Below are 24,873 nucleotides of genomic sequence, written 5' to 3' on the forward strand. Positions count from 1 at the left end.
AGACAGCTGATGACTGTCAGCGCGGCGGGGCCGCGAGCTCTCGCGAGAGCTCCCCGGGCCGGCCGCGAGAAGTGGGACTCAGGTGTAAGAGGAGTGCATCCCGTCCGCGCGCGGGGCTAGAGCTCTTGGAGAAGTGGGCTCGGTGCGCGGCGCTCCGCGCGGTCCCAGGGAGCGCCGGGCGGCAGCGGCGGCCGCAGCAGCAGCAGCAGCAGCCCCCCGCGTGGCCGCCGCCTCCGCGCCGCCAGCCGCCGAGGCTGCAGCCTCCGAAGGGAGGCCAGGGGAAACGGGGTGCGGACTTTCCCGCGGACTTTCGGAGTGTTTGTGGATTTACATGCCCAGCCATCAAGATGATGTCCATGAACAGCAAGCAGCCTCACTTTGCCATGCATCCCACCCTCCCTGAGCACAAGTACCCATCGCTGCACTCCAGCTCCGAGGCCATCCGGCGGGCCTGCCTGCCCACGCCGCCGGTAAGCGCCCCACGCCCGCGGTCCCAGCCCGCGAACTCGTCCCCTCCCCGTCTCCGAGACGCTGCATGTCGGGTGCTGGTGTGTGCAAAGGTCCCCGTGCGGGGATTTGAGGGCAGGGATTTTTTTTAAAGAGAAATCCCGTTGCTTGGTACATTTTGTACAGTGGCACTTAATGTCATGTTTCTGTCGCCCCTGCCTTCATGTCGGGCGCTTGCGATCAGAGTGGGGATCGGTGGGGCCAGCACTCTCGACTTTGCTCCACTGTCGCTGTTAATGTCACGCCTCGGAAAGGCGATCTCTGCGTGTTCGGTGCGCAACACGGGTCCCAGCTGCGAGTTACATCTCCGTTTCTTCTTCTTTCCCCTCTCCTTTTTCGTCTCTCACTCTCTTTCCCGCAATGTGCTCCTGTGTTCTCCTCTCCCTACATCTGTTCTCCTCCCGACACTCTCGACCCTTCTCCTCCGTCCCCGGTCCCATCTCCAACACGTCCCCATTCCGTTTCCCCGGTCTCCACTATCCCCGCCCCTGTTGTTGTTCTTTTGGTTGCTTTGTGTTTGTTGTTTGCTTGTTGTGCCGTCTGGTTTGTGTGTGGTTTTGTTTTGTTTTGTGTTTTGCTTTTTTGGTTTTGTGGTTTTTTTGGTTTGGTTTGTGTCGCCTGCAGCTGCAGAGCAACCTCTTCGCCAGCCTCGACGAAACGCTGCTGGCGCGGGCCGAGGCGCTGGCGGCTGTGGACATCGCCGTGTCCCAGGGCAAGAGCCACCCGTTCAAGCCGGACGCCACGTACCACACGATGAACAGCGTGCCATGCACGTCCACGTCCACCGTGCCGCTGGCGCACCACCACCACCACCACCACCACCACCAGGCGCTCGAGCCCGGGGACCTGCTGGACCACATCTCCTCCCCGTCGCTTGCGCTCATGGCCGGCGCGGGCGGCGCGGGCTCGGCGGGCGGCGGTGGTGGCGCCCACGACGGTCCGGGGGGCGGCGGTCCGGGGGGCGGCGGAGGCCCCGGCGGCGGCGGCCCCGGGGGCGGCGGCGGCGGCGGCCCGGGGGGCGGAGGCGGCGGCCCGGGCGGTGGGCTGTTGGGCGGCTCCGCACACCCGCACCCGCACATGCACGGCCTGGGCCACCTGTCGCACCCGGCGGCTGCGGCCGCCATGAACATGCCGTCGGGGCTGCCGCACCCCGGGCTGGTGGCGGCGGCGGCGCACCACGGCGCCGCGGCGGCGGCAGCGGCGGCGGCGGCGGGGCAGGTGGCGGCGGCGTCCGCGGCCGCAGCCGTGGTGGGCGCGGCCGGCCTGGCGTCCATCTGCGACTCGGACACGGACCCGCGCGAGCTCGAGGCGTTCGCGGAGCGCTTCAAGCAGCGGCGCATCAAGCTGGGCGTGACGCAGGCCGACGTGGGCTCGGCGCTGGCCAACCTCAAGATCCCGGGCGTGGGCTCGCTCAGCCAGAGCACCATCTGCAGGTTCGAGTCGCTCACGCTCTCCCACAACAACATGATCGCGCTCAAGCCCATCCTCCAGGCGTGGCTCGAGGAGGCCGAGGGCGCGCAGCGCGAGAAAATGAACAAGCCCGAGCTCTTCAACGGAGGCGAGAAGAAGCGCAAGCGGACTTCCATCGCCGCGCCCGAGAAGCGCTCCCTCGAGGCCTACTTCGCCGTGCAGCCGCGGCCCTCCTCGGAGAAGATCGCCGCCATCGCCGAGAAACTGGACCTCAAAAAGAACGTGGTGCGGGTGTGGTTTTGCAACCAGAGACAGAAGCAGAAGCGGATGAAATTCTCCGCCACTTACTGAGGGGGGTGGGGCGGGTGGGAGCGGGAGGAGGGGCAGAGCAGGGAGCTGAAGGGGCCTTTCGGGGCTTTTCCGGGCCGCTTCCCCCCGGATCTGGCGTGTCCGTTATCCTGCCTGCGTTTGGCGAATCCGTCCTCCAGCGCTCTCTTTCGCCCCCTCCTTCCCTTGTGCTCTCCTTGCCCTCATCCTCTCCCAGCCCGGAACACTGGGGTGCTGGGTGTGGACGTCGGAGAGGGAGCATTGGGGTGATCTGGTAGCTGAGGGGGAAAGAAAGCGGAGCCTGGAGGAGGGGTTTTGAGGAGCAGGATGGTTCTGGGGGTTAGGGTGGGGGGAGACTGGAAGGGTAGAGAAATGGACTGTTTTGGACCAGAGACATTTATCAAAATCTCCTGGGGACCAAGGAACTATGTACAAAAACAAACCTACCAACCACCAAAAAAGCTAAACAAATAAAAGCAAACTAAAACAAAGCAGAACAAAAGCAAATAAAGTATGCGTTAGAAATTTAACTCCAGGGAGCCATATTCTGCAGCTTCAATCCCCCCCTAAGGAAGAGAAAACAAGAGCACCACCATTATTACCACTGACCCAACCCTTCACAAATGAACTGAAAAACGAAAGCCAAATGAACTGGAAGGTGAGATTGTGGGTAGCTAAGCTAGTTGTTCTGTGTATTTAATTTAATTTTCCCCTCTCAGTCTCACCTCTACCCCACCCACGTTCTCTTTGATTATTTTTTTGCGTTCCAAAGAGACTGGATGGCTGCTCTCCATTGCCAGAAAGTGAGAGGAGGTGCAGCTGAAAGGGGGCGGGGGTATTATGGCCTGTTTTGGTGGAGTCCAAGTTTTCCACTGGCTTAGCCTGTATTCCTGTGGCCTGGGCCCATTCGGGTGGGGGTGTTTAGGGAGAGAGAGGTAGTATTTGAGCTGAATAAAAGGCAGAATTTATGGAGCTCTGAAAGAAATATTTCATTCTAGAAGAATAAAACAATTTTGACAAGTTCTTTTCCCTTTCATTTTTGCTCTTATATCTAAGATCTAGAAACAGACTATTTCAAAATCAGTGCCACCCCCCTCCATAGAACTTGCTTGCCCTTTCACTTTCACTTATTTTTCTGAGTGTAGTTTATTTAAAACTACCTACTGAATTTTATTTCCTATTGATTCAAATAGATTCATGGGATGGAAAACAATAGGAGAGATACTGTGTCCCTTTTACTCCACAGAACAAGACTCATCTAGCTCTTCTAGGTACCCTTTTCTTCTCTCTTGGAGAACATGAAATGGTTGAAATATTGACAAGTTTTTGCTTTCAGTTGGAGCAGGACTTGGCTGTGGGGAAAAATCAACTAAATCCCAAATGAGAGGAAGACAGAGTTAAAGTCCTCCATTTGTTTCAAAAGGGTCTGCATGTTGGGAGGGGGGGAGCAGAACAACTGTGTTTCATTATTATTATTATTCAAAAGTAATTTATTGCTGGGGATAAATGTTGGGTAGCAAGAACTTTAATTTGCACTACCAGTCTCCCAAATAGAAAACCGTGTATAGTATTTCATAGTTATAATCAAGGTACTTTATGAACTGCTGATGGATTAAAAAATGAGAAAGACAGTTGAAGGTGGTTAGGTAAAACGCTTGCTTGGTGCACAAGATACTCTTTTGATCTCATGTGGGGATGGTTTATTACCATCCTTTAACAAGAACTTAAAAAATTGAAAACAAATGTGGAAAGAAAAGGAAAAAAAAAAAACCAAACCCTGCCATTTAACAAGACTGAAATCATGCATGACCTGAAAAGTGCAGAAAGAAACACAATTAGGTCTCACTCTGGTTAGGCATTATTTATTTAATTACATTGTATATCATTGTTTGCAGCGCAAACATTCTATGCATTTGAAACTGAGCACTAAACTGGGCTAGCTTTCTGATAGACCGTTTTGTGGATAGTGTGATTTCACAGTCTACTGCCTGTTTTCACCGAAAACACAGCATTCTTGTCGTATTCTTGTATTTAGGAAAAAAAAAGGTAAAACAGGAAGATTATTGTAAATATTTTCTTTAATGCACACACTCACACAGTGGTTACAGACTGCCAGTGTTATACCTGTCCATGTATGTCTGCTGAGCTTTCTCCTTGGTTATGTCTGCTCTATTACCGTTTCTCCTTCCCACTTCTATCAGAACCATTTATGTGCGCCAAAATACAACAGGGGGATGTGTCCCAGTACACTTACAAATAAAACATAACTGAAAGAAGAGCAGTTTTATGATTTGGGTGCATTTTTGTGTCTATACTAGGCCAAATCCTGGTACAGCCGGTCAGCAAATGAAACTCAATTCAACCAAAAATACAGGGGAAAGGGTGAGAATGATGTATTTTTCTGCTGAATCAGAATTCACTTTCAGACAACTCATGTGAAAAGTGGTGCTCTGAATAAAATGAATTCTATATTAGTTGCCTGTGTTTATCAAAGTTTTCTTTAACTACAGAAATTCTTAAACCACAGCCAGTCCCTCCCTTCAGAGTGGTGGAAGCTAATAAATATTCAAGCACCCCCCCAAATATTTAAATCAAGGTTCAGGGACAGAGGCATTTGGAGGCTTATATGTTTTGTTCTAGCCTAAAAAACATTTCTTTAAAAGTATTGTAACTAAATGACCTTTTTTGGAAGTTAATACAAAAACCACCCACTAATCTGTCCCACCCTCATAACAAATGCCTCTGTTCATTTGGAACATTTAGTGTGCCACCTACTGCTCCAGAGGAACCAGAGATTCTTTATTTTTTGGTGACCTGGGACTAGATCAGATGCCAAATGTACAAAGTTTCTTAATAGCTGGGGTTATATCTTCTGAAGTCATCCTATTTTAGCCAAATCTTTTTAATTTCACCGGCAAATCTGTGAAACAAAGCATTTGATGTTCAACAAAGAATAGTACATTGAAAAAGCTGTGATTTTAAAGTTGTTAATGTTTTAAAAAAGCACTTAGAGGTATTTTTAAAAATAGGTCTCTTCCATCAAAACTGATCTTTTTCTGTTATTGACTTGAAATGTCATCAAAGTTTTTAATAAAATGCATTTGTAAAGAAAACATGTTATTTTATAGAAAAGTATGACCGATTTCATTGTTGGAGAACCAGGAATGAACAGATGAAAAGATTTACAAAGGCTGCTTTAAAAAAATCTGCCCCAAACGAAATGTTGCAAATACATTTGTATTATATAATGATGACCAATGTATGTGATAAGAACTTAAGCATTTGTTTTGTATTAAGTAAAACCCTCACCAAATGAAAAGAAGACAATATTATGTTAATAAAACAGATTATGAAAATACATGCTTTGCAGAGTTTCCTATTTTCTGTAGTAGGAAACTGTGCAAAACAAGATATGCTTTGCTATCTGGCGAGTGAATCTGTGTACCGCCGGCAGAAATAATAAGACTATTCTAAGACAAGTTTAACTGTCAGTTCGTGAAGAAACAAACAGACAAACAAGCAAACAAGCAAATGTCCACCTGAAGGAAATGCAAAGGTTTGGCACGCAGCAATAGCTGGCCTTTCAAAGTTTTCTGGTTCTGAAGACCAGAATTTTACTCTAAACGCATTAAAGGCACCAGTCAGGTGGAAATACTTCGGTTCTTTTAAAGAACAATCTCTAAATAAGTTGGAGAGAGTGGGGAATTGTTCTCCGTTGGGCTGCTCAGGAAATCCAGGTGGTGGAGGAGTAGGAAAGGCAAAAGAAAAATAAGCATAAAATGCACCTGCCATGTTTGTGCCATCCCTTCGGTTTGGAATTTTCTCTCTTCCCCAGTCCTAGGTCCGGGTCCTGCTCCTTTCCTTCCGTAGGTCTAAGAAATGTTGTCCTCAAGACACATCAACTAACTTCTGAATACATTTTTGTTTAATGCGTGTTCTGAAATTGCTCTCAATTTCTATTACACTCTCATAATTAAACCGTAGGCGACCGCTGCCGTGATTATATCGATTGATTTTTTTTTTTTACTTTCTTGAGAAAAACTATTCTGGTCCCGTTCCTACAAGTGGCTATGCCTAGAGAGGACAGGGCGCCGCCCTCACCGTAGGACTCACCTGAGCAGCTCCCGCCCTTGGCCCCAGGCTCTGTCGCCCGGGCCTCTCCCGCCAACCCTGCAGCGAAGCATTCCTGCTCCATCTTTCACGTGGACCGGTTTTTATAATCTGAGCTGTGAAGCTGGAATTGTGACTTCTGACCCTGACTAAAGCAGCGTACCCCACCCCATCCAAAGGGCCGTGGTGGCTAGAGGGGTGGTAAAGGTGATGCCGACAATTATTACCCCGTCTGGTTCTGCTTGTCTGTGTTATTATTGCTGCAGCGGACTCAGCCCCACGATGGGAGCCCCTCGGTCCTCGAGGGCGGTTTCAAAAGAGCCCGCAAGCTTAATTGATTTTTTAAAAATAGCAGTCAAATTCTTATTCTCACGGGGGTTGGGCACTCTTTCCACCTGCGAGATAAGCCTTGTCTCAATAATTACGTTATTTAATATTTGATCAAACCTTAGCGCCACCGTGGCTGGCGGCGCAGGGCTGGCTCACCCCTCGGGGCAGCGGGCAGGCGGCGGCCCGGGCCGGCCGGGCATCCGCAGCGGGGGCGCGCGCGGCCGCAGCCCTTGCGCTGGTTTGTTTTTGAATAATTCATGGCCTGAGACTTCTGGAAATTAATATAATGAATGATAACAAGGAGCTAATTAAAAACTTTCCTAATTGTTTCCAAGTCAGCTTGATGGGGCACAGGCAGCCCTCCCTCCCCGCCTCCCCGAAATCTGGTGGACCTGCAGGGCCGGGCTCTGGCTGGGAAGGGTCTGGGAAACTCAGACTCCGGGAGCTATTGCGGGTGCAGCCTCGGGGGCTGCTGCTTTCCCTCCAGCCGCCGCCGTCCGTAGATCGCCCCTCTCCCCAGCGCGACTTCGGACTCTGGGGCGGTTGGGTTGGCGGGTGCCTTTTCAAACCACCGGCAGAGCTGATTGGGTCAGAATTTGCAGCCAGGAGGGGGACCCGCCCTCCCTCAACCCGTACAGGGTGCTTTCTCTGCCGTGGGAACACCCACCCATTCGGGGCCGTCCACGCAGGGAATCCCCGATCCCCAGAGCTCGAGCCTTGGCCGAGCGACAGAGAGGTGCTCGGTGTGCGCCCCTCCGCCGTCGCCCCGAGATTCGCGGCCCGGCGGAGGCTTAGAGCTGCCGCCGCCGCCGCAGCTCCTCACAGCTGGCGAGACGGCCGCAGGCGTGCGGGCTCCGGCTGGGACTTGACCAGGCCCGGGAGGACCTGAGCTGGGCAACAGCCCGAGGCCCGGCTTTCCGGGCGCGTGCGCAGGTGTGGCAGGCGGGGCGCGGGCCGCGGGGCGCGCGGGGCGGAGGGGGCGCGCACGGAGAGCGGGGAGCGCGCCGAGCCCGCACATGCGCGTTAGGCGCGCCGAGCCCGTCCGAGAGGTGAGCGGGGTTCCGCGGCCGCTAACCAGGCGCTCCCGGAGGTCCTCGCCCTTCCTGCGAGCGCCTCTGAGTCCGTCCTGAAAGGGAAGGGACCAGGGTCGCACAGAGGTTAAAAATACCCCCCTCCGCACAGTTTGCCTAAGCAAACAGACGCCCCAAACACCACAAAACTTTCAAGACTGGTTTACATTTTTTTTTTCCAAAAAGAATTGGGAGCAATACTATCTTGGCTTTTGTTTTGTTGTTAAGGTGCACACAACCAAAGCCCTGCTATGAATTTGAATTTATTAGGCAAGGGTTTTTTCTCGGGACGGGCGGAGGGCTGACCACAGGGCTTTCCTCCCGAAGAAGTCCATAGAATGCTGGGTCGCAAAATCGAGACTGAAAATGTGGGTCGGAGAGAAGCTAGAAAAGCAGAGGTAGCGAGACCAGCGTCCTGCTCCTGCAAACCCAAGGGTGGGCGAAAAGCGCCCGCCTCCATTCCCTGCCCCAAACCCGAAGGCACTGGAGGTTGCAAAGAAAGGGGCTAGGAAGAGGAGACGGGAAGCTGAAAGAGTGCCTGGATAGAGAAGCGGAAAAAAGGGGGGTGGGGGAGGAAGAGAAACAGATTCCTTGCATTGATTAGGCAAAACGAATTGCAAACAAAAGTTTGATAAGTGACTCCTGACTTCAAGGCAGCATAACGTAAACAAACTTTTGTGGGCACGGATTTGAATTAAACAAAGTGTTGACAGTTTCCAGCCGTGGAGATTCACTTACTCCAGTCTCTACCCCCGCCACCCCCTCCCCCAGTGTTGACAATAAACATTTAATGAAGGCAGGGACCTGGACGTCTCCAGTCAGTGTCAGAATACTTGTTCCACTTCAAACATCGCGCGCGCGCTAACGCCAACATTATATAAAAAATACAAAGTGTGAGACAAATAATAGGGTTATACAGCTATCTTAAGTGGTCCGCAGCAGTTCTCCTACCCCCTGTTCTTAATAACAGAAACAAACTCGTTGTAGATTATTCGCGCTTAAAAATGTTAAATACAGTTAATGCAATATTAATCGCCCTTTGGTGATATAAAATGCAATATTTTCAGGCAGCTATGGAGCTTTTCTAGAGGAAGAGCTGATGAAAAGAGTCACAGCTGAATGGTGGAGAGGAAAAGCCCGGTATTTATTGCTTTTGTTTGGCTTTTGGCTACAGAGACAGGAACCTTCTAATGGGGTAAGGACATTTATTTTATCTGCAATCTATTGCTGAGAGAGCTGGGGCGGCAGATGGGGCTGGTGCGATATTCACAGTGTAATTTAGAGCAAATCCTAATAACTAATAATGATTTATGTTAATTTTGATCACTTATGCGACTTTCCCAGAGCGTTCTGATGGAAAGGGAAAGAAAGAGAAGCAGAATGTGACAAGGAGCTCCGAGGCTGAGCGTGGAGCTCAACTAGCCTACTTAAAAAGCGTTTTAGGAGTTAGCAATGGCAATACGGGCATTTTTAAAAAGCAGGTAGGATCCATTTGATGCTAGCAGAGGTATCTCCCTGGGTCTTCCATTTCTTCTGAAAATATTCCTACGTGAGAGGAACCTGGACGCCTTTGAGCAGGAGACTCATCCCAATTTTAAAGAAAACAGTTATGTTTCAATAGTTTCATTTGCTTATATTCAACTAAGGGTGGGAGGGTGGGGCGGGGGGTTTCCCGTGTGCGGGAGGCAGGCGTGCCCGCCAGGGTCTTCCCTCCAAAGGTGTAACCTGAGCCTGAGGTTTAAAACCAGCCTTGAGTTGGGGAGCAGGCTCTCTCCTACCGCCGCCACGCCTTATGCAAAAGTTTTATTACTGGCCACTTAAACAAGTTGCCATTTCTTAATCTTCACGTCCCATCTGATGTTTGTTTGCCTAGAATAAACTTTTTGGAACCTTTGCCTTTTCTGGCTTCCGTCTTTACCCTTCCCCAAGGGATCCCAGGGCTTTAAACTTAAAAGTGCCTCCTCTCTCCTCCTCCCCCTGGTAACGTGGCACCGGCTCAGTACCCCAGAGGCTGCCAAGGGAACTTAGTTCTGCGCAGGGAACAGGCGATTTTCGGCTGCCACGCAGTGCACGGCAGAGGGTCGGGGGGATTTTGAAAGGGAGGGTGCGCCTTGCTCGGGGCAGTTTACTTTTTTCGCTTACCTTTTGCGCGTTTTAACGCCTGGAGGCTATAGTTTGAAAGTAAAACAGCATCAAAGCACCTCCTTATTAGCTCTGTATTTGAGAAATCCGAAGATGAAACTACCTAAAAGGTTTAATAGGGCGGAACAGCATTTATTTGCCAAGCAAACAGCCAGAGCACAGTTCAAAAGGAGGTACAGTGGTTTACCAGCAGGAGGCTGGAAGAGAAGGACGTAGGGCAAAAAGAATTTCAAGCTTCAGTTACGACGTTAAAGTGAACTAAGTAAGCTTCAAGTGGAATGTCTGCTTTGATTTTGAATTATTATTTCTCCCTCCAAAATTTTATACATACATACATGTACATGTTGCATGTATATATAGACATATATGCACGTACACCAGAGGCTTTCCCCACCGTTCTGAGTTGTTGTCAGACTTTTATTTGTTTGTAAATTTCAGGTTTTGTAGAACAAGAATAGTTACCTCTCCAGGGATTTGATCTGTCAATGTATCTAAAATGTGATAAAATCTTTTAAAGTTAAACTTTTCTTCCTCTTTTTCCCCTCATCTTTAGGCTACAGATGTAAACATTCACTTTCTTTTATTAGGGAACAGCAATATGATTCAGAGTAGTTTCTTAAATGTTATGCTGTATTTTGTTTTTGCTTTTGAATAATCTTTATTAGTAACTGTACTGTTAGTATTCCCTGCATAAAGAGGACTTTAAAACAAAATACAATTTTAAACAAAATCTAGGCAGCTGACATTAGGCTGTTTACCAATAATACTTAGAAGCTGGTGCATGTTTGTGAGTTTGAAGGTGTGCCTCCATATACAAATAGATGTGAGCACAATGTTTACCATTGCCCATGAATATAACTGAGTCTTTTTCAACTCTATTCCGGTTCTGTTTCAGTGTTTCAGTACCAGAAGCAACTCCCTTAAAATTGAAGAGTGGTGCATTATTGAAACCCTCTATCAAACAGCTCTGGGGTGCAGCCTTTCTGAAAATGCAGGCTCTGGATGAGGTCTGTCTGACTGCACATAAGCCCCTAATATGTTAATGGCCGTAGGGGATGCCTAAGGTACTATCTCAAGCTGCTTCGCACACCATATGTCAGGCCGTTAGCCACATGGATCTATTAATCAAAAAGAGCTGGAGAGGGAGAAGGAGGTCTTAGAAAGGGGGAGAAGGAGAGTGATGGGGGAGGAGGAGGGAGAAAGAAAAAGCATTTTAAATCCCCACCATTCTCACTTCTTTTATTTAAAAAATGAAGAAAAATAGGTAAAGAGACTCAACCAATACAGGTTTCCATTCTGTCAAGTTAAAGACTGTTCATAAATCTCTACTAACAAATGGAATAATATCTGGTTCTATTAAAATAGAGGAAAATTTTACCTGTAGGGTCCTGTTTAGGGTTCCTTTATTGCAAAACTTTTATAGGCAAGATTCTTTGATACACAAAAAACTAGTTTTTGTAATGTAGGTTTTTTGTCAGTGAGCTTTATTAAAAGTCGTGGGAGAGGAAGAATGGGGCAAGTGTATTTTTAGAGGATATAAGGGGGGCTGGAGGATTTGTAATGAATATATAATTTATTAATATAGGTCTACATAGACAGTAGAGTTTTCAGCACTTTCAGATCTTCTGATAGTAAATATAAAGTGCTTATATTCATATCCTTTTCTTAAAGCTGGTTTTGTAATAAACCACACTGCAGAGTCTACAGGCACAAAATTTTTAATTTTTTTAGGAGGAGAGGAAATAAGAAAATATTAAAAACCTTCATTTTCCTCATTTCTGTTTTGCTTAGAAGTATTTCTTGCCATTCCATGAAGGTTTAAAAATATTCCAATATATAATAGTTTAGAAAGTTTGCACAACCTTAGAAGTAATTATGTGCACAACATGGAGATGGTATAAGTAAGTATGTTAAGTCTATAAGAAAAAAAATTTAGATTCTTTCTTGAAATGCTGAATATATTTGTTATGTGCCTTAAAATAATCATTTTTAGGGAAATAAAATGAAAGTACTGATTTTAGAATGTCAGAAACTCTCAGAAACAGAGCAAAGAAAGGAAAATATATAGGCATTAGATTTTAAAGTTGCATTCTTTTCTTGTGTGATGCTACCTGGGGAGAGAGAAATTATGAAATTAATGTCAAGTTAGGTTTATTGTTGTTTTAATCGGTACTCAGTGATGATGAACCATATAAAGACTTAATTTCTGGTTTATCAGTGTTCAGTTTAAAGTCTAACATTAATGATAACATTTAGGAAATTTGAAAATGATATTATATTAGGCATGATTTAAATAGTGTCATGACTAATAGGCTTATACCACAATAGCTAATTTATAGGATAAAGGAATGACTGAAGTTTATTAATGTTAGGTTTTTAAAAATATATGCAAATGATTGACTACTTATGTATATTTGAGAGCACAGATTATTCAAACACACCACAAACCCTCTGTCATTAACATAGATTCACAGTACTCTATTATGTTGGACTTGTAAAAGAGGCTTCAGAATGTTCTTATTTATGTTTTAAAAATACATTAAAGAAGATAAACCAAAGATCTTATATACTTATATGCATAGCCCATGGATGCAGGAATGGGGTGAAGACCTGGGGGTGGGTGGGTAGGAGTTGGGAGGAGGGGGGTAAAGCGGGGAGGGAAGGGGAGACATCTGTAATACTATCAATAATAAAAAATATATATTAAAAAAAGATCATTGTGAAACTGTGCTCAATGATAAACAAAATTTATATAACTGACGTTTGTTACATTATTTATAGTATATAAGTGGAGTACTTTGTACTGTATATTAGATTAGTTGTATTAAATATTCTTTCATTTCACAAAAACATCTATTTGTGTGTATATAGTTCTCAGTTACAAGGAAAGGTTAACATTTATAGGTACCTGTAATTAAAAACATCAGTACATTAGATTATTTGGTTTGGCTAGAAGATCATCTGGCACTCTTTTAGTAATGCAAAATGCTTTTTGAAAATAGAGAACTATATTGTATTGTAGAGAACTGCAGTCAATCTGTAAATATGAGGGTTCCTAATGCACTATATTTCATCCAGGAGATGATGAATGCATAAAGACAGGATCATCCTGAATTTCAAGAGTAGCTGGGTAAAGAGAAACACTTATTATCTTTAAATTTTTGTGCATGCCACACACTGGCCTTCATTTCTTCCCCTGTAGTTAAAAGGTAGCCCATATATCTGTCGCTTTGGGTTTCCAAAGACTCGTAACTTAATTCCTTCAGGCTATTCATCAGCACAGTAATTAAACTAGCAAATGGATGTAAATAAAGTGAAATTGGTTTCATGACAGATGAGGCGAAGAGGCCTCTGACATGAAACAAGGCAGGACAATAATGATTTCGGCAGCATCGGGCTATGGAAGGAACCCCAGCTGGATTTATTAGGTGCTGCGAGTGATTTGCTGGAAGCGGGCAAGACCTGAACACTCTTTAATTTGACAGGAATTTTGCATCCTAAAGAGCACACTGAAATATAAATCCAGAAACAAATTTAGGCAAACTGTAAACAGATGCATTGTTGGACTGAGAGTACTGTTCAATATTTTAAAAGGAAGAGGAATGGAGGACTACACCACTGTCCCTGGTAGAAGGGCTTCAATTGCACAACTTACTATTTAATCCTGGGGAGTGGCAAAATGATTATAAAACATCCCTTTCTACTTATGAGTTATATTATTTATTTTAAGATTAGCAATTTTGTATTTTCAGGTTTATTTACTCAGGAAAACAACTAATACAATGGATGATTTAAAAGCCAGCATGATGAAAACATCTATAGAAATTATGGGTATATGCATATATGAGACAGGAATATGAGAAATTGGGAGAGAAGCCGGGATGGGCAACTTAATTTACAGAGTGCAATTATACTACATTTAAATAAAATTTGGGATGAAAATCTAGTGCCAGTTTATTGCCTCTAGTGGTCTGTGCCTGGAAACCCAGAAAGTAAATTTCTAGCTACAAAGAGAAACTGTGTCAAGCCCTTGATCAGATAAGGCCTTAAAATCAAATATAGATTTGTCCTTGCAAAATAAATATTTTCATAGACTAGGGGCAACTGAACTAAAGCTGAAAATAAGGGACTAAGAAAAGAACATGGAAAGAATGAGTTCTTGGCTGGTTCAAAAAGACAAATGGAAATTGAGTCACCAATTCCACTACAATAAGGAAGTCACACAGCATAAATAAAGGCACACTAGGAGCAGGTTCTCCCCTTTATCCCTGCAAAGATGAGAAACGAACTGCTTTGTGCTTAGTGTAATCTCAATTATTTAAGCCCCCATTTATGAGGAGCCAAAGTCTCCATGAGTGGTGCCCTCCCTTCCCAAAAGATCACGCTGGGTTTTCAGCACCACGGCCAGCTCCGCAGAGGGTGGATGGGGTGGCGCAGTGGGAGGAGGGTAGCCTGTGACCCAGGAAAGGTGAAATCTAAATACTTCTGAAATCTTGTGTGCGGTTTAATTATTTAGCAGTGGATCCACATCCGCGAGTGGGATCCAAAGTTGGCCAAAAGTCCTCAAATCTTTTAGAAAGTCCTCAAATCTTTCCTTTAAAGGAAAGGGGGGAAAGGTAGGAAAGTAAGTTATCAAAAACTCTTAATGAAAGTAAGATCTTTAAAAAACAAAACAAAACTAAACACCCACTGTAGGCTCCCTCCCTTAATGGTGGATGACTTGACTTTCAGGCCACGAAGGAATTTATAATGAAACTCAATTGGCTTTTTCCCTGAGCCTGTCCTTAAAAGAAAAAAAAAATTACAAAAACACACAGAGAAAAATATGCCTAATTATTTTAAAGTTCTTTTCCAATCGTAAGGCATAGGCAAATCTTTGATTATAATACAGTGTGAATAGGGGGAGCATATGGAGGAGAATGTCAAGAGGAGGGTGCCAGGGGCAGATCCTCAGAAATCTGTATTCATTTCTGGCTCTTATTTGTTCAGTAATCTCTACCATCATAACTAAATCTTGAAGCACTGCTGTAGTTCGAGTTGTTGTTGACTTAACGTCAAAATTCAATCACTGGGGGTTTTGCATCAGCCGGGCTACTTATTTGTCTAATAAATCCGTCATTTTGTAAGAAAAATATTTGAGCAGCCGTACTTGACCTCTTGGTATCCACAAGTCACATTTATTTCTCCAAGTTTACAAATGGAAAATTGAGATGATCATCTAATGCCTGGAGGAACTGTGTTGATTTCTGATTGGATTTTAGATGGAAATGTCTATTTTAAATACCTTGTGATTAAATTGTACATATAATAGAATCCATGCATTTTAAGCTGATTCCTGCTTGGAAACTTAACAACCTGAACTGCAAGTCATGAATAAACACACACACACACACACACACACACACCAAAAACAAAAACAACACCCACAAAATACCAAACCCACTCTTTCCAAATAAACACTTAAATTCAGCCTCAATTGTAAGACTTTAAACCAGTCTCTCTCTCTTTTTTAATCTTAAAAGAGTCCTTTCTGGATAAATCTCCCCATCCCCGCAATGTCCTAGTTTCTGGAGGGTAGATCTTTTTATCTCAATCCAAGGGACAACACACATCAGATAAACCAGATAAATTATTGCTGGCAGTTCAACTTCAAAACTGCAGTGTTGGGTCTACTGCCAAACTGTAACTCAAGTCCAAGGAAATCCATATCACCATTCTGAGTATTACCAGTTAAGGAAAATATTGTGTTGAGTTTGAGTGAATTAGCTTTATTCTCTAGTATAGCAGTGTGATTGGAGATTACTTGAAACTCTTTATTCTACACTTCTTGTCCCCCTCTCTCCCAGCACCTTTTAGTGTAAAGATCCCTTCACCACTCAAGACTCTTTCTGAAGTCTTAGGCTAAGGAAACGCCCATTTGAGAGTTTCTCTGTGTAGTGTTGGGGGGAAAGAAACACCACAAGGACCCCCATCTGTTGTGGCAAGTGCTTGACTAAACAGAGACATTTTCAGAAGTCAGACTGGAGAACTAATTTTGCCAGTGGGTGATGAGACTGGGCTGAGGCCTCAGTAAGCTAACAACTGAAAGCGTGCATTTATCTACAAGATGTGTCCTATGGATGTAGTCCCTCCCACCTGGCGGAGTGGGTGGGTGTAGACAGCAGCTTGGCTGAGGGAGGAGCAGGGCCTGGCAGGCCACTTAAACTTGGACCCCTCCCTCCCTTACCCTTTACTTTTGTTTTCTTGCTGGAAGGAGGGAGTGTGTGTGTGTGTGTGTGTGTGTGTGTGTGTGTGTGTACTATGTGTAGAGAAAGTGTTGCTCAAGCTTGTTTGTATCTGAAACCATCGCGGTGGTTCGACCTCAGATATAAGAGATTTCAAGCCAGTGGTAGCCAATATAGGGGCAAGACCCCTGAGCCCCCCACGCCTACGCCCTCACTCTGCTGGGTTTCATTCCCTCGGAGCCCCACGTCAGTTCCACCGAAGTTTGGCGTTCCTTTGTTTTTCCTCTCCTGCTCAGTTTATGCTCCGGATGCCCGAAACTTTGGCTTCTTTATGGTGGTAATGAGAGGGGTGCTCTCTCCGTACTCCCCTGCCGGGACCGCCCCCGAAGCTCGATCCCTGAGTGGGGCTCTGATGCCGCGTCTATGCAGGGCTGGGCTGGTGGCTTGCGGTGCTCAGTGAAGAAACGTGGGGTTGGGGTAGCCCTCAGAAAGAAGAAGTTCTGCTCTTTCCGAGAGCCGAGAGGGCGGGGGGAGGGGAGGGGAGGAGGGTGGGGGAGGCTGTGTCCAGGGTGCGCTTCTGCATCAGCTCGTTTTCCCCTGAGACCTGCAGGGGTCGCTAATGAGCAACAAACTTCGCTGGCTGCAAAGGAGCCTGAGGGTTTAGGCTGAGTTCCTGCCTCAACTTGCTGTGAGCTTGCACTTCTTAAGTTTAGTAGGTGGCTGTTAGTGACCAATGCCACATGCCGGCTGCGGAATCTGGGAAACTACCCATAACACTCATTTCTGAGCCGTCCTCATAAACATTTCACTTCCATGTCCAATCTGTCCCTTCCAAATTGGATTCCTTCATTTACCCTTCATAGGACCTAAAGATATTACCCTCTTTTATATTGAGTTTATTGGGGTGATACTGGTGAACAAAATTATACAGGCTTCAGGTGCCCCATTCCACAGCACATCATCTGTACACTACAGTGTGTTTTCACTACCCCAAATCAAGTCCCCTTTCATCACCACTTATCCCCCAGACCTTAAGGCATTTACGACATTCAGTGAAAGGCACTGGAAAAGAACCCTCAACTCTAGGCCCGCCTGTCTGTGGCCTGTGTGAGAACAGCAACCCAGAGGACAGCTACTTAGAGTTCCAAGGCTTGTGGAGGGCAGAAGGACCAGATTATGCCTCTTTGTGGTTTATGCCATAGATCTGGCTGGATTTCCAGTTCAAGTATGAGGGGGTGGAGGAATTCTTTAGTATGTGACAAAACCAGTTAGACTGAATTTGCATATTTGCCCAATATTCATTTCTGTAATGAAAACATGCTGGTGGAGCTTTTAGAGTCGTTAATCCAACCTGTTCTCTTGTCTCACTGTTCTCCTCCCAAGTTTCCCTTCAGTTCTTGAGAGAAGCAGGGGAAGGAAGGGTTCCTAGATTTCCTGGACTTTCTACTAACCCATTCTCCACTTTTGCCTTCAGATGCAGAGACTTCTGAGGGAACTTTACTCCTTGAATGTGGTTAGGATGAGGAGGGAAGGGAATTGTTTGGGGAGATCCAACTCTATGAGCTTTGTAACCAGGCAAAATTTGCTTGGCCCTTCCCTTGGCTTTAGGACTCTTCTTCATCCCCCTGTAATGTGGAGGAAGGGATTTTTGTATTTACATGGCTTTCCTGGAGTCAGTCCCTTGATTGGAAGCTGCTGTTACGTGCCAGGAAGGCAGTTGTGGCAGGTGGGATAATTAGGACATGGAGGAGGGCAAGGAGTTTCAGAGATAGAAATATTTTTAAATTTTGATAGTCACGAATATCCAAATTATTACACATTATTTCTTGGAGACACCTTATCTAAATACTCAAAACTTCCACCTATAAGGTTTTGAAGTTAGTCTTCACCTGCATAAAGTAGTCACAAGTTTATGAACTTTTAAATGAGGACAAAGGGAGTAAAAAGAAGGAAGTGGTTTGGCAGTTTAAAAATATTAATGTTAGCTCCTGGAAATAGATGCGCTACACTGAACTTATTAACAACTTATAAAATCTTAAATCAATACAAATTAATTTAATTATGATTTGCAATTGCATTATGCATGATCAATTTGAAACACTACATTAGAGATAATTAGAACTGGGTGCCATCACTCCTCACTCCCCTAATAGCTTAATGAAAAGGAATATCATGTACTACCTTTAGGTTAAACCTGTAAATTAGGATAAATGCTTGTTTTTCAATAAAAATGTGATAAAATAATTGTACACTTAATAGACACTTTTATGGCTCAATTGTGAATGTGTAATGGATTTTTTGGGGGAACTGTATTATTATTTTTTCCATGGACCTGGTTAAGTATTTATTAGGGTTGATTGAACTGTCAGTGTTTTTTTCAGGATCAGACCTCGAGGATTTGAATGAAGACTCACTTTTATGTAAAAATATCATGCTGTCCTCGAAGCTTATGCCAAGAGGTCACTGCAGATGGAGGTCCTAACTTAGCATAATGGGTTTAACATTTCCATGACATCATCAGGGAATCTGAAAGGAGTCTAAGGATAATCAGAGTGGTCATTCAGAAGAACAGTAAATATTTTATGAGGATATATAGGAGACAGGAAAGATGGTCAGAAAGGTGATTCTAAGCTCCTTAGAGTTCTGTGAAAGAGTCGTCTCAGTTACAGTTAAAAGAGCCACTGCCTGTTCCTATATTCGTGAGGCATCTTCCAGGCGCTCAGAATGGGACCCAGAATAGCACTCAGATTAGGTATTAGTTTGTACATGATCATTTTGTTTCTCCAACTCTTCATATTTTCTCAAGGCACCTGCATTTCTCCTTTATATGCTTGCAAACAGGGGCACACATTCATTATTCCTGGGACTCATTTAGTTTGTTGATTTCCAGTGTTACCTAGTACTGCATGACAGGTTCTTTTAAGATGATAATTGAAACCAGGAGCATATCAGAAGTGCTTGTGAATTAGGTGAATTCAGTAAGCTCTATGAATTGTTTGTTTTATTTTCTACCCTTTATTAAATAATACTTGAAATTTTATATTACTACACGTGTTTTGCTGAGACTCACTTTTATCCACTACCAAATTTCCACCTCCATCCCCAGGCAAGAATTGAAATATATATATGAAATTTACTAAACTGCACAATTCAGAGTTTTAAACATTTTCTCCAAATTATGGCTGTTTTGTTTCCAGCTAGATTTTACATGCATATCAATAAAATTAGTTTGTAATTTGAAAGTAAACTTTTTTGAGAATATTTTTACACTTGCTCAGGTTTATTGTTTTCTAATATTTTTTTATCTCACTTTGTATTAATTGCATTAAATACACGAAGTTAACCATTAGAGTAGGTATTTAGGCTCAATTTCAAAAATGCTAGCTGGAACGAGCATTGAGCCTTCCTTTTTTATTATTACAAAAACTATTTGACATTTCTGAAAGTAAAAGAACTTTTACCATTCTCTGCAGAGGCCAGAAAATATATTAAATATTGGGAAGAGTCGATAAAACATTTTAAACTGTAGTCTTTTCTCTACCAATCTTGACCTTTCAGCATCTTGCCCATCCTTAGAAGTCTTGATGTCGCCATGCTATGAAGCATCCTGGGCTGCCTGACAGGAGGAAATCTACTTGTGAAATCTTAGGCATGTTCTTCCTTGCCTTTGTCAATGGCCTCACTTTGTCTTCTATTGTAAAGACATGCTTGTGCTCCTGCCTTTTACTATAGTAAAAGCTTCTCAAGAGAAGAGATTTTATTTGTCTGTCTTTACATTTCCCAGAGTGTCTAACACAGCGTTACATATAGCAGATGATAAAACTTCATGAGTATATGAATTAAGGAATGCACAAAATTCCCCGCCCCCCGATTATCATATTGAACGCCTATGTAAATAATGCAGTTTCTTGCTCCTCTTTTGTGTAGTCTCATTTTACCCTGGTGACTTCTCATGTCGCTGGACAAATGGCAATGCTGACCTTTTCAAGCTGAAGTTATTCTCATCTTTATATTTTTTTGTTAAAAGTATGTTGTATTAATTAGAATTCAGTCCCAGGAAAAGTCATTACAGTTTTATTTTAGAGCAATTTAAAAGAAGTTCATCGTTTAAATGTTGTAATTGTCTTTCTATAATTTGTGGAGAAAAATTTGTGCAGTTGCTTTGTATCAATGAAATTGGTTATGGACTGTTTTCATAAGATCGAAAGCCCCGACCCTTTGCCTAAATCTCCAGCATATCCCATTATTTGCCCCATCTTGGGCAGATTTTGCCTTAAAACTTGGCATTTTATGGTCACCAGATATGAACTTGAAAATGTCCCTGCATGATTTATCCTTTCTGTCTCCTATGCACAGTCACTGAATATTGCAATGCAATGATTTCTGCAAGTGGACCAGTCAAAAGTCAAATAAATCATTCCTTTATAAGATGCAAAGTTTAAAGCACCCGTTTTACTTCTTATAATGGGGCTCAGCAAAATTTACTTTCTGACACATTTTATAACCCTTCAGCGTAGGTGCAGTAATTACAAATGACTCTATCACCACCACACTTCGTTGGTGCCAGGGCCTGTTCTATATAGCTCTGAAAATGCTTTTGATTGCAACGGAGTAATTTTTAATGATTGATACTGAGATTTGACCAGTGCATATTACAGTGTTATTTTACAGGACTCTGATACTTATTGGTTTCCAATATTGGAAGGAATTATTAATGCTATTAACAAAAGGAAGGGTGCTAAAAGTGGGTCTTAGTAAAGAAACATGAGTGAGGTTGACCATTTCTGATTTTAAATATCAAATCCATAGTGCATTTGAAGGCACCAAAGAGATTTTATTTGCAACATGGTTTTAATTCTAGCTCCTGAACTGAGAGAAAGTCCCTCAGCTCCAAGTTTTTCTTTGTCTACAGAGACAAGAAAACACAACATTTCTAGGTCCAATTCTTTTCACATTAAACAAACCCCAAAAGGGAAAATGTGTGTCAGTTCTGGGTCTGTATATTACATGTCAGGAATTGCTGCCAAAGAGAACAAATATTTTGTTTATCACCATCCATATTTTCTTCATGTTTCTAGTTGATTGCCAAACAAAGAGAGGGCAAAACTTCACACGTATACATTTCTACATTAAATGTGAGAACATTTAAAAAATTAGATTAGGAAATGGATGAATATAATGACCTTACTCTCAATCATAAGCTGCCAGCTAAGTGTTTGAGGCTGAAAAATTGCACTAATGAAGCTATTTGAAGGCTTTTGTGGACAACTGCTTCCTCTTTGAAGATTAAATGAATGATGTTGATGCGATTAATCTTAGTACAGGGAGTGATGCAGCAGCTAGAAAATACCTTGGTGATTTTCATAATTAAACTGAATCAACATTTCAAAGAAATGCCAGTGTTATCACTTGTATATTGGAATTACATTCATTAGATGGAAGAAACAAATAATTTGAGCAAACAAGATTTTCCTTTTGGTGTATTGAGACTTCTGTCATGTCTCAGAGTATCTTACTATAAATCATCATTACTGTTTAATTTTGTCTTTGCTTTTTTAGCTGTTTTTGTATCTCTGTGTACATGTGTAGTGTTGTTAATGATTTAAAGTATCTTGCTTCTGCTTTACTTATTTTCAAACCTTTGAATTTCATTTTCGTAATCCCACTTCTAAGGTACCTGTCTGCTCTCTGTGAACTTAGATAACACTTAAGAAATCTGATTTCTAATAAAGTTATTCCTTTTGGAATTGCTTTGATTACCTTGCAAAGAATTGAGGAAATCATAGTTCTGTAATCTCCACTTATCTTTGATGTATTTAGATCTCACAGTGCAGTATTATCTTAATCCATTTATTTATTGTAAATCTCTAAAACACTGTTTTCCCTTTTTTCATAGAAGAGTAATTTCAGCAGAGTCAAAATCTTTAGTGCTTTGTGGATAATTTAAGAAAAAATCATCAGCACCATTCCCAATCAATCAAACTATGGGAAATTGTCTTGGTAGATCAACTAGAAACAGCTCTACTGACTTCTTCGTGCAAGTACAAGTTAGGTTCAAGGGTTAGGTTCTACTGCATCAATAGAAACACAGTGTTACTTGTTCTATCACCGTTTTAAATTATTTTAAAGGTTTCTGGGTGACCCTGGGTAACCCTGGTATTTGCAGTGCTCTTCCAGCTGTTGCACGATTTGTCCTTTTATGGTTGTTTAATAGAAATAAAAAATACTTTCTTTCACGTATCGAATAAAGGACCAGTCTTTTTCTTCAGGGACACCAATTTGAGTTTAACCTACAATGTTAAGTGAAATGAGTTTGATAACTATCACCAAGTCAGTGAAAATACTGAGCCCCAAGCTTTTTTCTTCGACTTTGTAATGCAGAAAATGCTGGGATGATCAAGTGTCCAGCAGCTCTGAAACAAAGCTTCTAAAATAAGTACCGCAATGTGCCAAAATTGATCTAAGATGCTGGTCCATATCCCCTAGGAGAAGAACTCAGCTAGAACCCGATGGTCTATAATCTGTTGGCATTCTTCATGTAATGTCTGCTGGAGTGTGTCAGATGGTCACCCTATGCCTGGAGGTTGCCAGTTACCCATGGCAGCGGATGACAAATGAGACCAGCTTACCACAATTGGGACCATAGGGTGTTCAGCGGAAACAGACATTGCAGCACTCTTAGGCTATCCAAATAAAATCTAAGTAATTACTGAACCAAAACACAGGTTTTTCTTGGATCCTTCCTCTCATGCTTGTCAGTGGTAACCACAGAAGTCACAAAAAGCAGGACTACATGGAGACTTGGGATGCTGGGGTGCAAAGAGACCTACTAGGGGAGGAGAGCTTAGGAAATCTCTCCTTTGCAGGATATTTTCAAAGAGGGAAGCCATCAGAGCATGGCTGGAGGAAGAGAGAGGGAAGACGGAGCAGCACATGAAGGATCCGATTTGCTCAGGCAGCAGACAGTCCAGTGAAGGACTGGTGTGAAGGAACAATGGGGGATGAGACAAGGGAGGGAGGACTGGATAAAAAGCCAGGGGGTAAACATAATGATGTAGTGACAAGTGCAGTAAACAACCCAAAATCAGTGGGGAATGAGCAAGGACCGAGAAAGGGACAGGGAAGGGAAAGTTAAAATTACAGAAACTGTGAGAAGGTAGAGCTGCCTCATGACTGCCTGGAAAGCTGAGCATCCTTGAGAGGAAGCTCTTCCGCACAACTCCACAAATATAATTCACCAGACTTGTCTGCTCTCCAGGCCCAGAGAGCTGAGGGCGGAAAGAGGTAATTGCTCAATAAATCATTCTTATCAAGCACACTTTCTCTTTTCTGGAACACTGTAAGGAGATGGGAAGATTAAGAGGTTTTGAAATTGCTCCCTGTTTTCCTTCCGATATTCTTGCCATGTTCCTGAGCTAGCCTACTCTACCCACTTTCTTAACTTTTCTGGTGACACATTTAGACACCCTGACTTCTCTGGTTTCACTCTCTTTTTGGCCGGCTCATCCTTAGGATCACATTTTCCCCAAGAGATGATTTAGACCCATTGCCTCTCCCTCACCTCCCTTTCTGCTTTGTGCATGTAGGACAAAATTACTCCACCTCTAAGCTGATTTTTCTTTAAGAATCTTCCAAAAAGATCTTCCAAGGAGAAGGTGGCATTGAGAAAATTTCCCTCAGTCTGCTTTTCCTCCCAGCAGGCCTCATGGCTGTAACCACATTTCAGTTTAAATGCCACCTTGATGTATAGTAGACAGAGATCACAAGCACTGAGTCCAAATCAAAACGGACTGTCAGTCAGCACTAAAAACTCTGGCTCTTTGGCTACCATTCTCCGGTGCTGCCTAAAAATAAACATTGATCTTGACCTCAGTCAGTATATTGCCCTGCTCAAATCTGCCAAGAGTGAAACAATGACTTAGAGACCTCTACACCTCCAGAGGAGCTTTGTTTCTGTTGGGATATAATAAAACACATCTATGAGGTAACGTCTTTTAACTTAATTTTAACGTTACCCTGTTAGGAATTCAGTTTTCACTAGAAATGTTCTGGAGTTCCATAATCTTCCTTGTCCTAATTATCTCATCTAATTTCTCCTCATTCCCATCCACGCTGGCCACATTGGCTTCTTTGTTCCCCCATGCGCACCCTGTGCTCATGGTTCATCTTCTTGCTACAATTCCTTGCACCTTGCTTGACCATGGTTTCTTCATTTGCCAAGTTCCAAGTCCATTCCACTTTCTTCCTGAAGCCTGCCTTCTCAGCCCTTTCCAGCTCTCATTATTTATTTTTAAAAAATAAATTTTCTGTAAATTCATATAACACTGAACATGTTGGTAGAGCATAGACTTGGGAAATCAGAGTGCCTGGGTTTAAATTCTGGCTGTGTAACCATGGGGGAAATTATACAAATTGTCTGTGTTGAACTTTCCCCATCGGTAAAGTGGAGATAATACATTCTACTTCATTGGATGGTGGGGAAATTTAATGGATTAATATAATTAAAACACTTAGTGCAGTACATATATAGAATAAGTACTATGTGCTTGTCATAACTTGTGTTTTGTATTTTTGTTTAGTTATATTTTAAACACAAGAAAAGCAGAGGTCATCTTTATTCTCTTTAGCTACCCTAACAGTGCCCAAAGAGAACTAAGACAGATGCATTTAACCACTTGCTTATGGGTCAATTATGAGAATTAAATGAAAATTTCTCCTCTAATATACTAAGTGGCAAGAAAAATTCACCATGA

The 24,873-nt window shown here is 43.5% G+C and overlaps 1 protein-coding gene across 1 annotated transcript; it reads left to right on the forward strand.

The window, feature by feature from the left end:
- The first annotated feature begins 347 nt into the window (after window positions 1–347).
- On the forward strand, window positions 348–2,268 carry POU4F1 (POU class 4 homeobox 1). The gene is made up of 2 exons (XM_070407440.1): window positions 348–470; window positions 1,132–2,268. Exons 1-2 carry the CDS (start codon window positions 348–350, stop codon window positions 2,266–2,268), a joined length of 1,260 nt encoding a protein of 419 aa, XP_070263541.1.
- Window positions 2,269–24,873: the final 22,605 nt, after the last annotated feature.

Source organism: Myotis yumanensis, unplaced genomic scaffold, assembly GCF_028538775.1.
Source record: "Myotis yumanensis isolate MYYU_CA2020_CCGP unplaced genomic scaffold, mMyoYum1.0.hap1 SCAF_3, whole genome shotgun sequence".
Taxonomy (NCBI): Eukaryota; Metazoa; Chordata; class Mammalia; order Chiroptera; family Vespertilionidae; genus Myotis; species Myotis yumanensis.

Excerpts from the sequence above, each read along its gene's own strand:
- POU4F1 (XM_070407440.1), top strand. The coding sequence starts at position 348 with ATGATGTCCATGAACAGCAAGCAGCCTCACTTTGCCATGCATCCCACC. Across the intron at positions 471-1,131 it reads CCTGCCTGCCCACGCCGCCG|CTGCAGAGCAACCTCTTCGC; the intron begins GTAAGCGCCCCA and ends TGTCGCCTGCAG.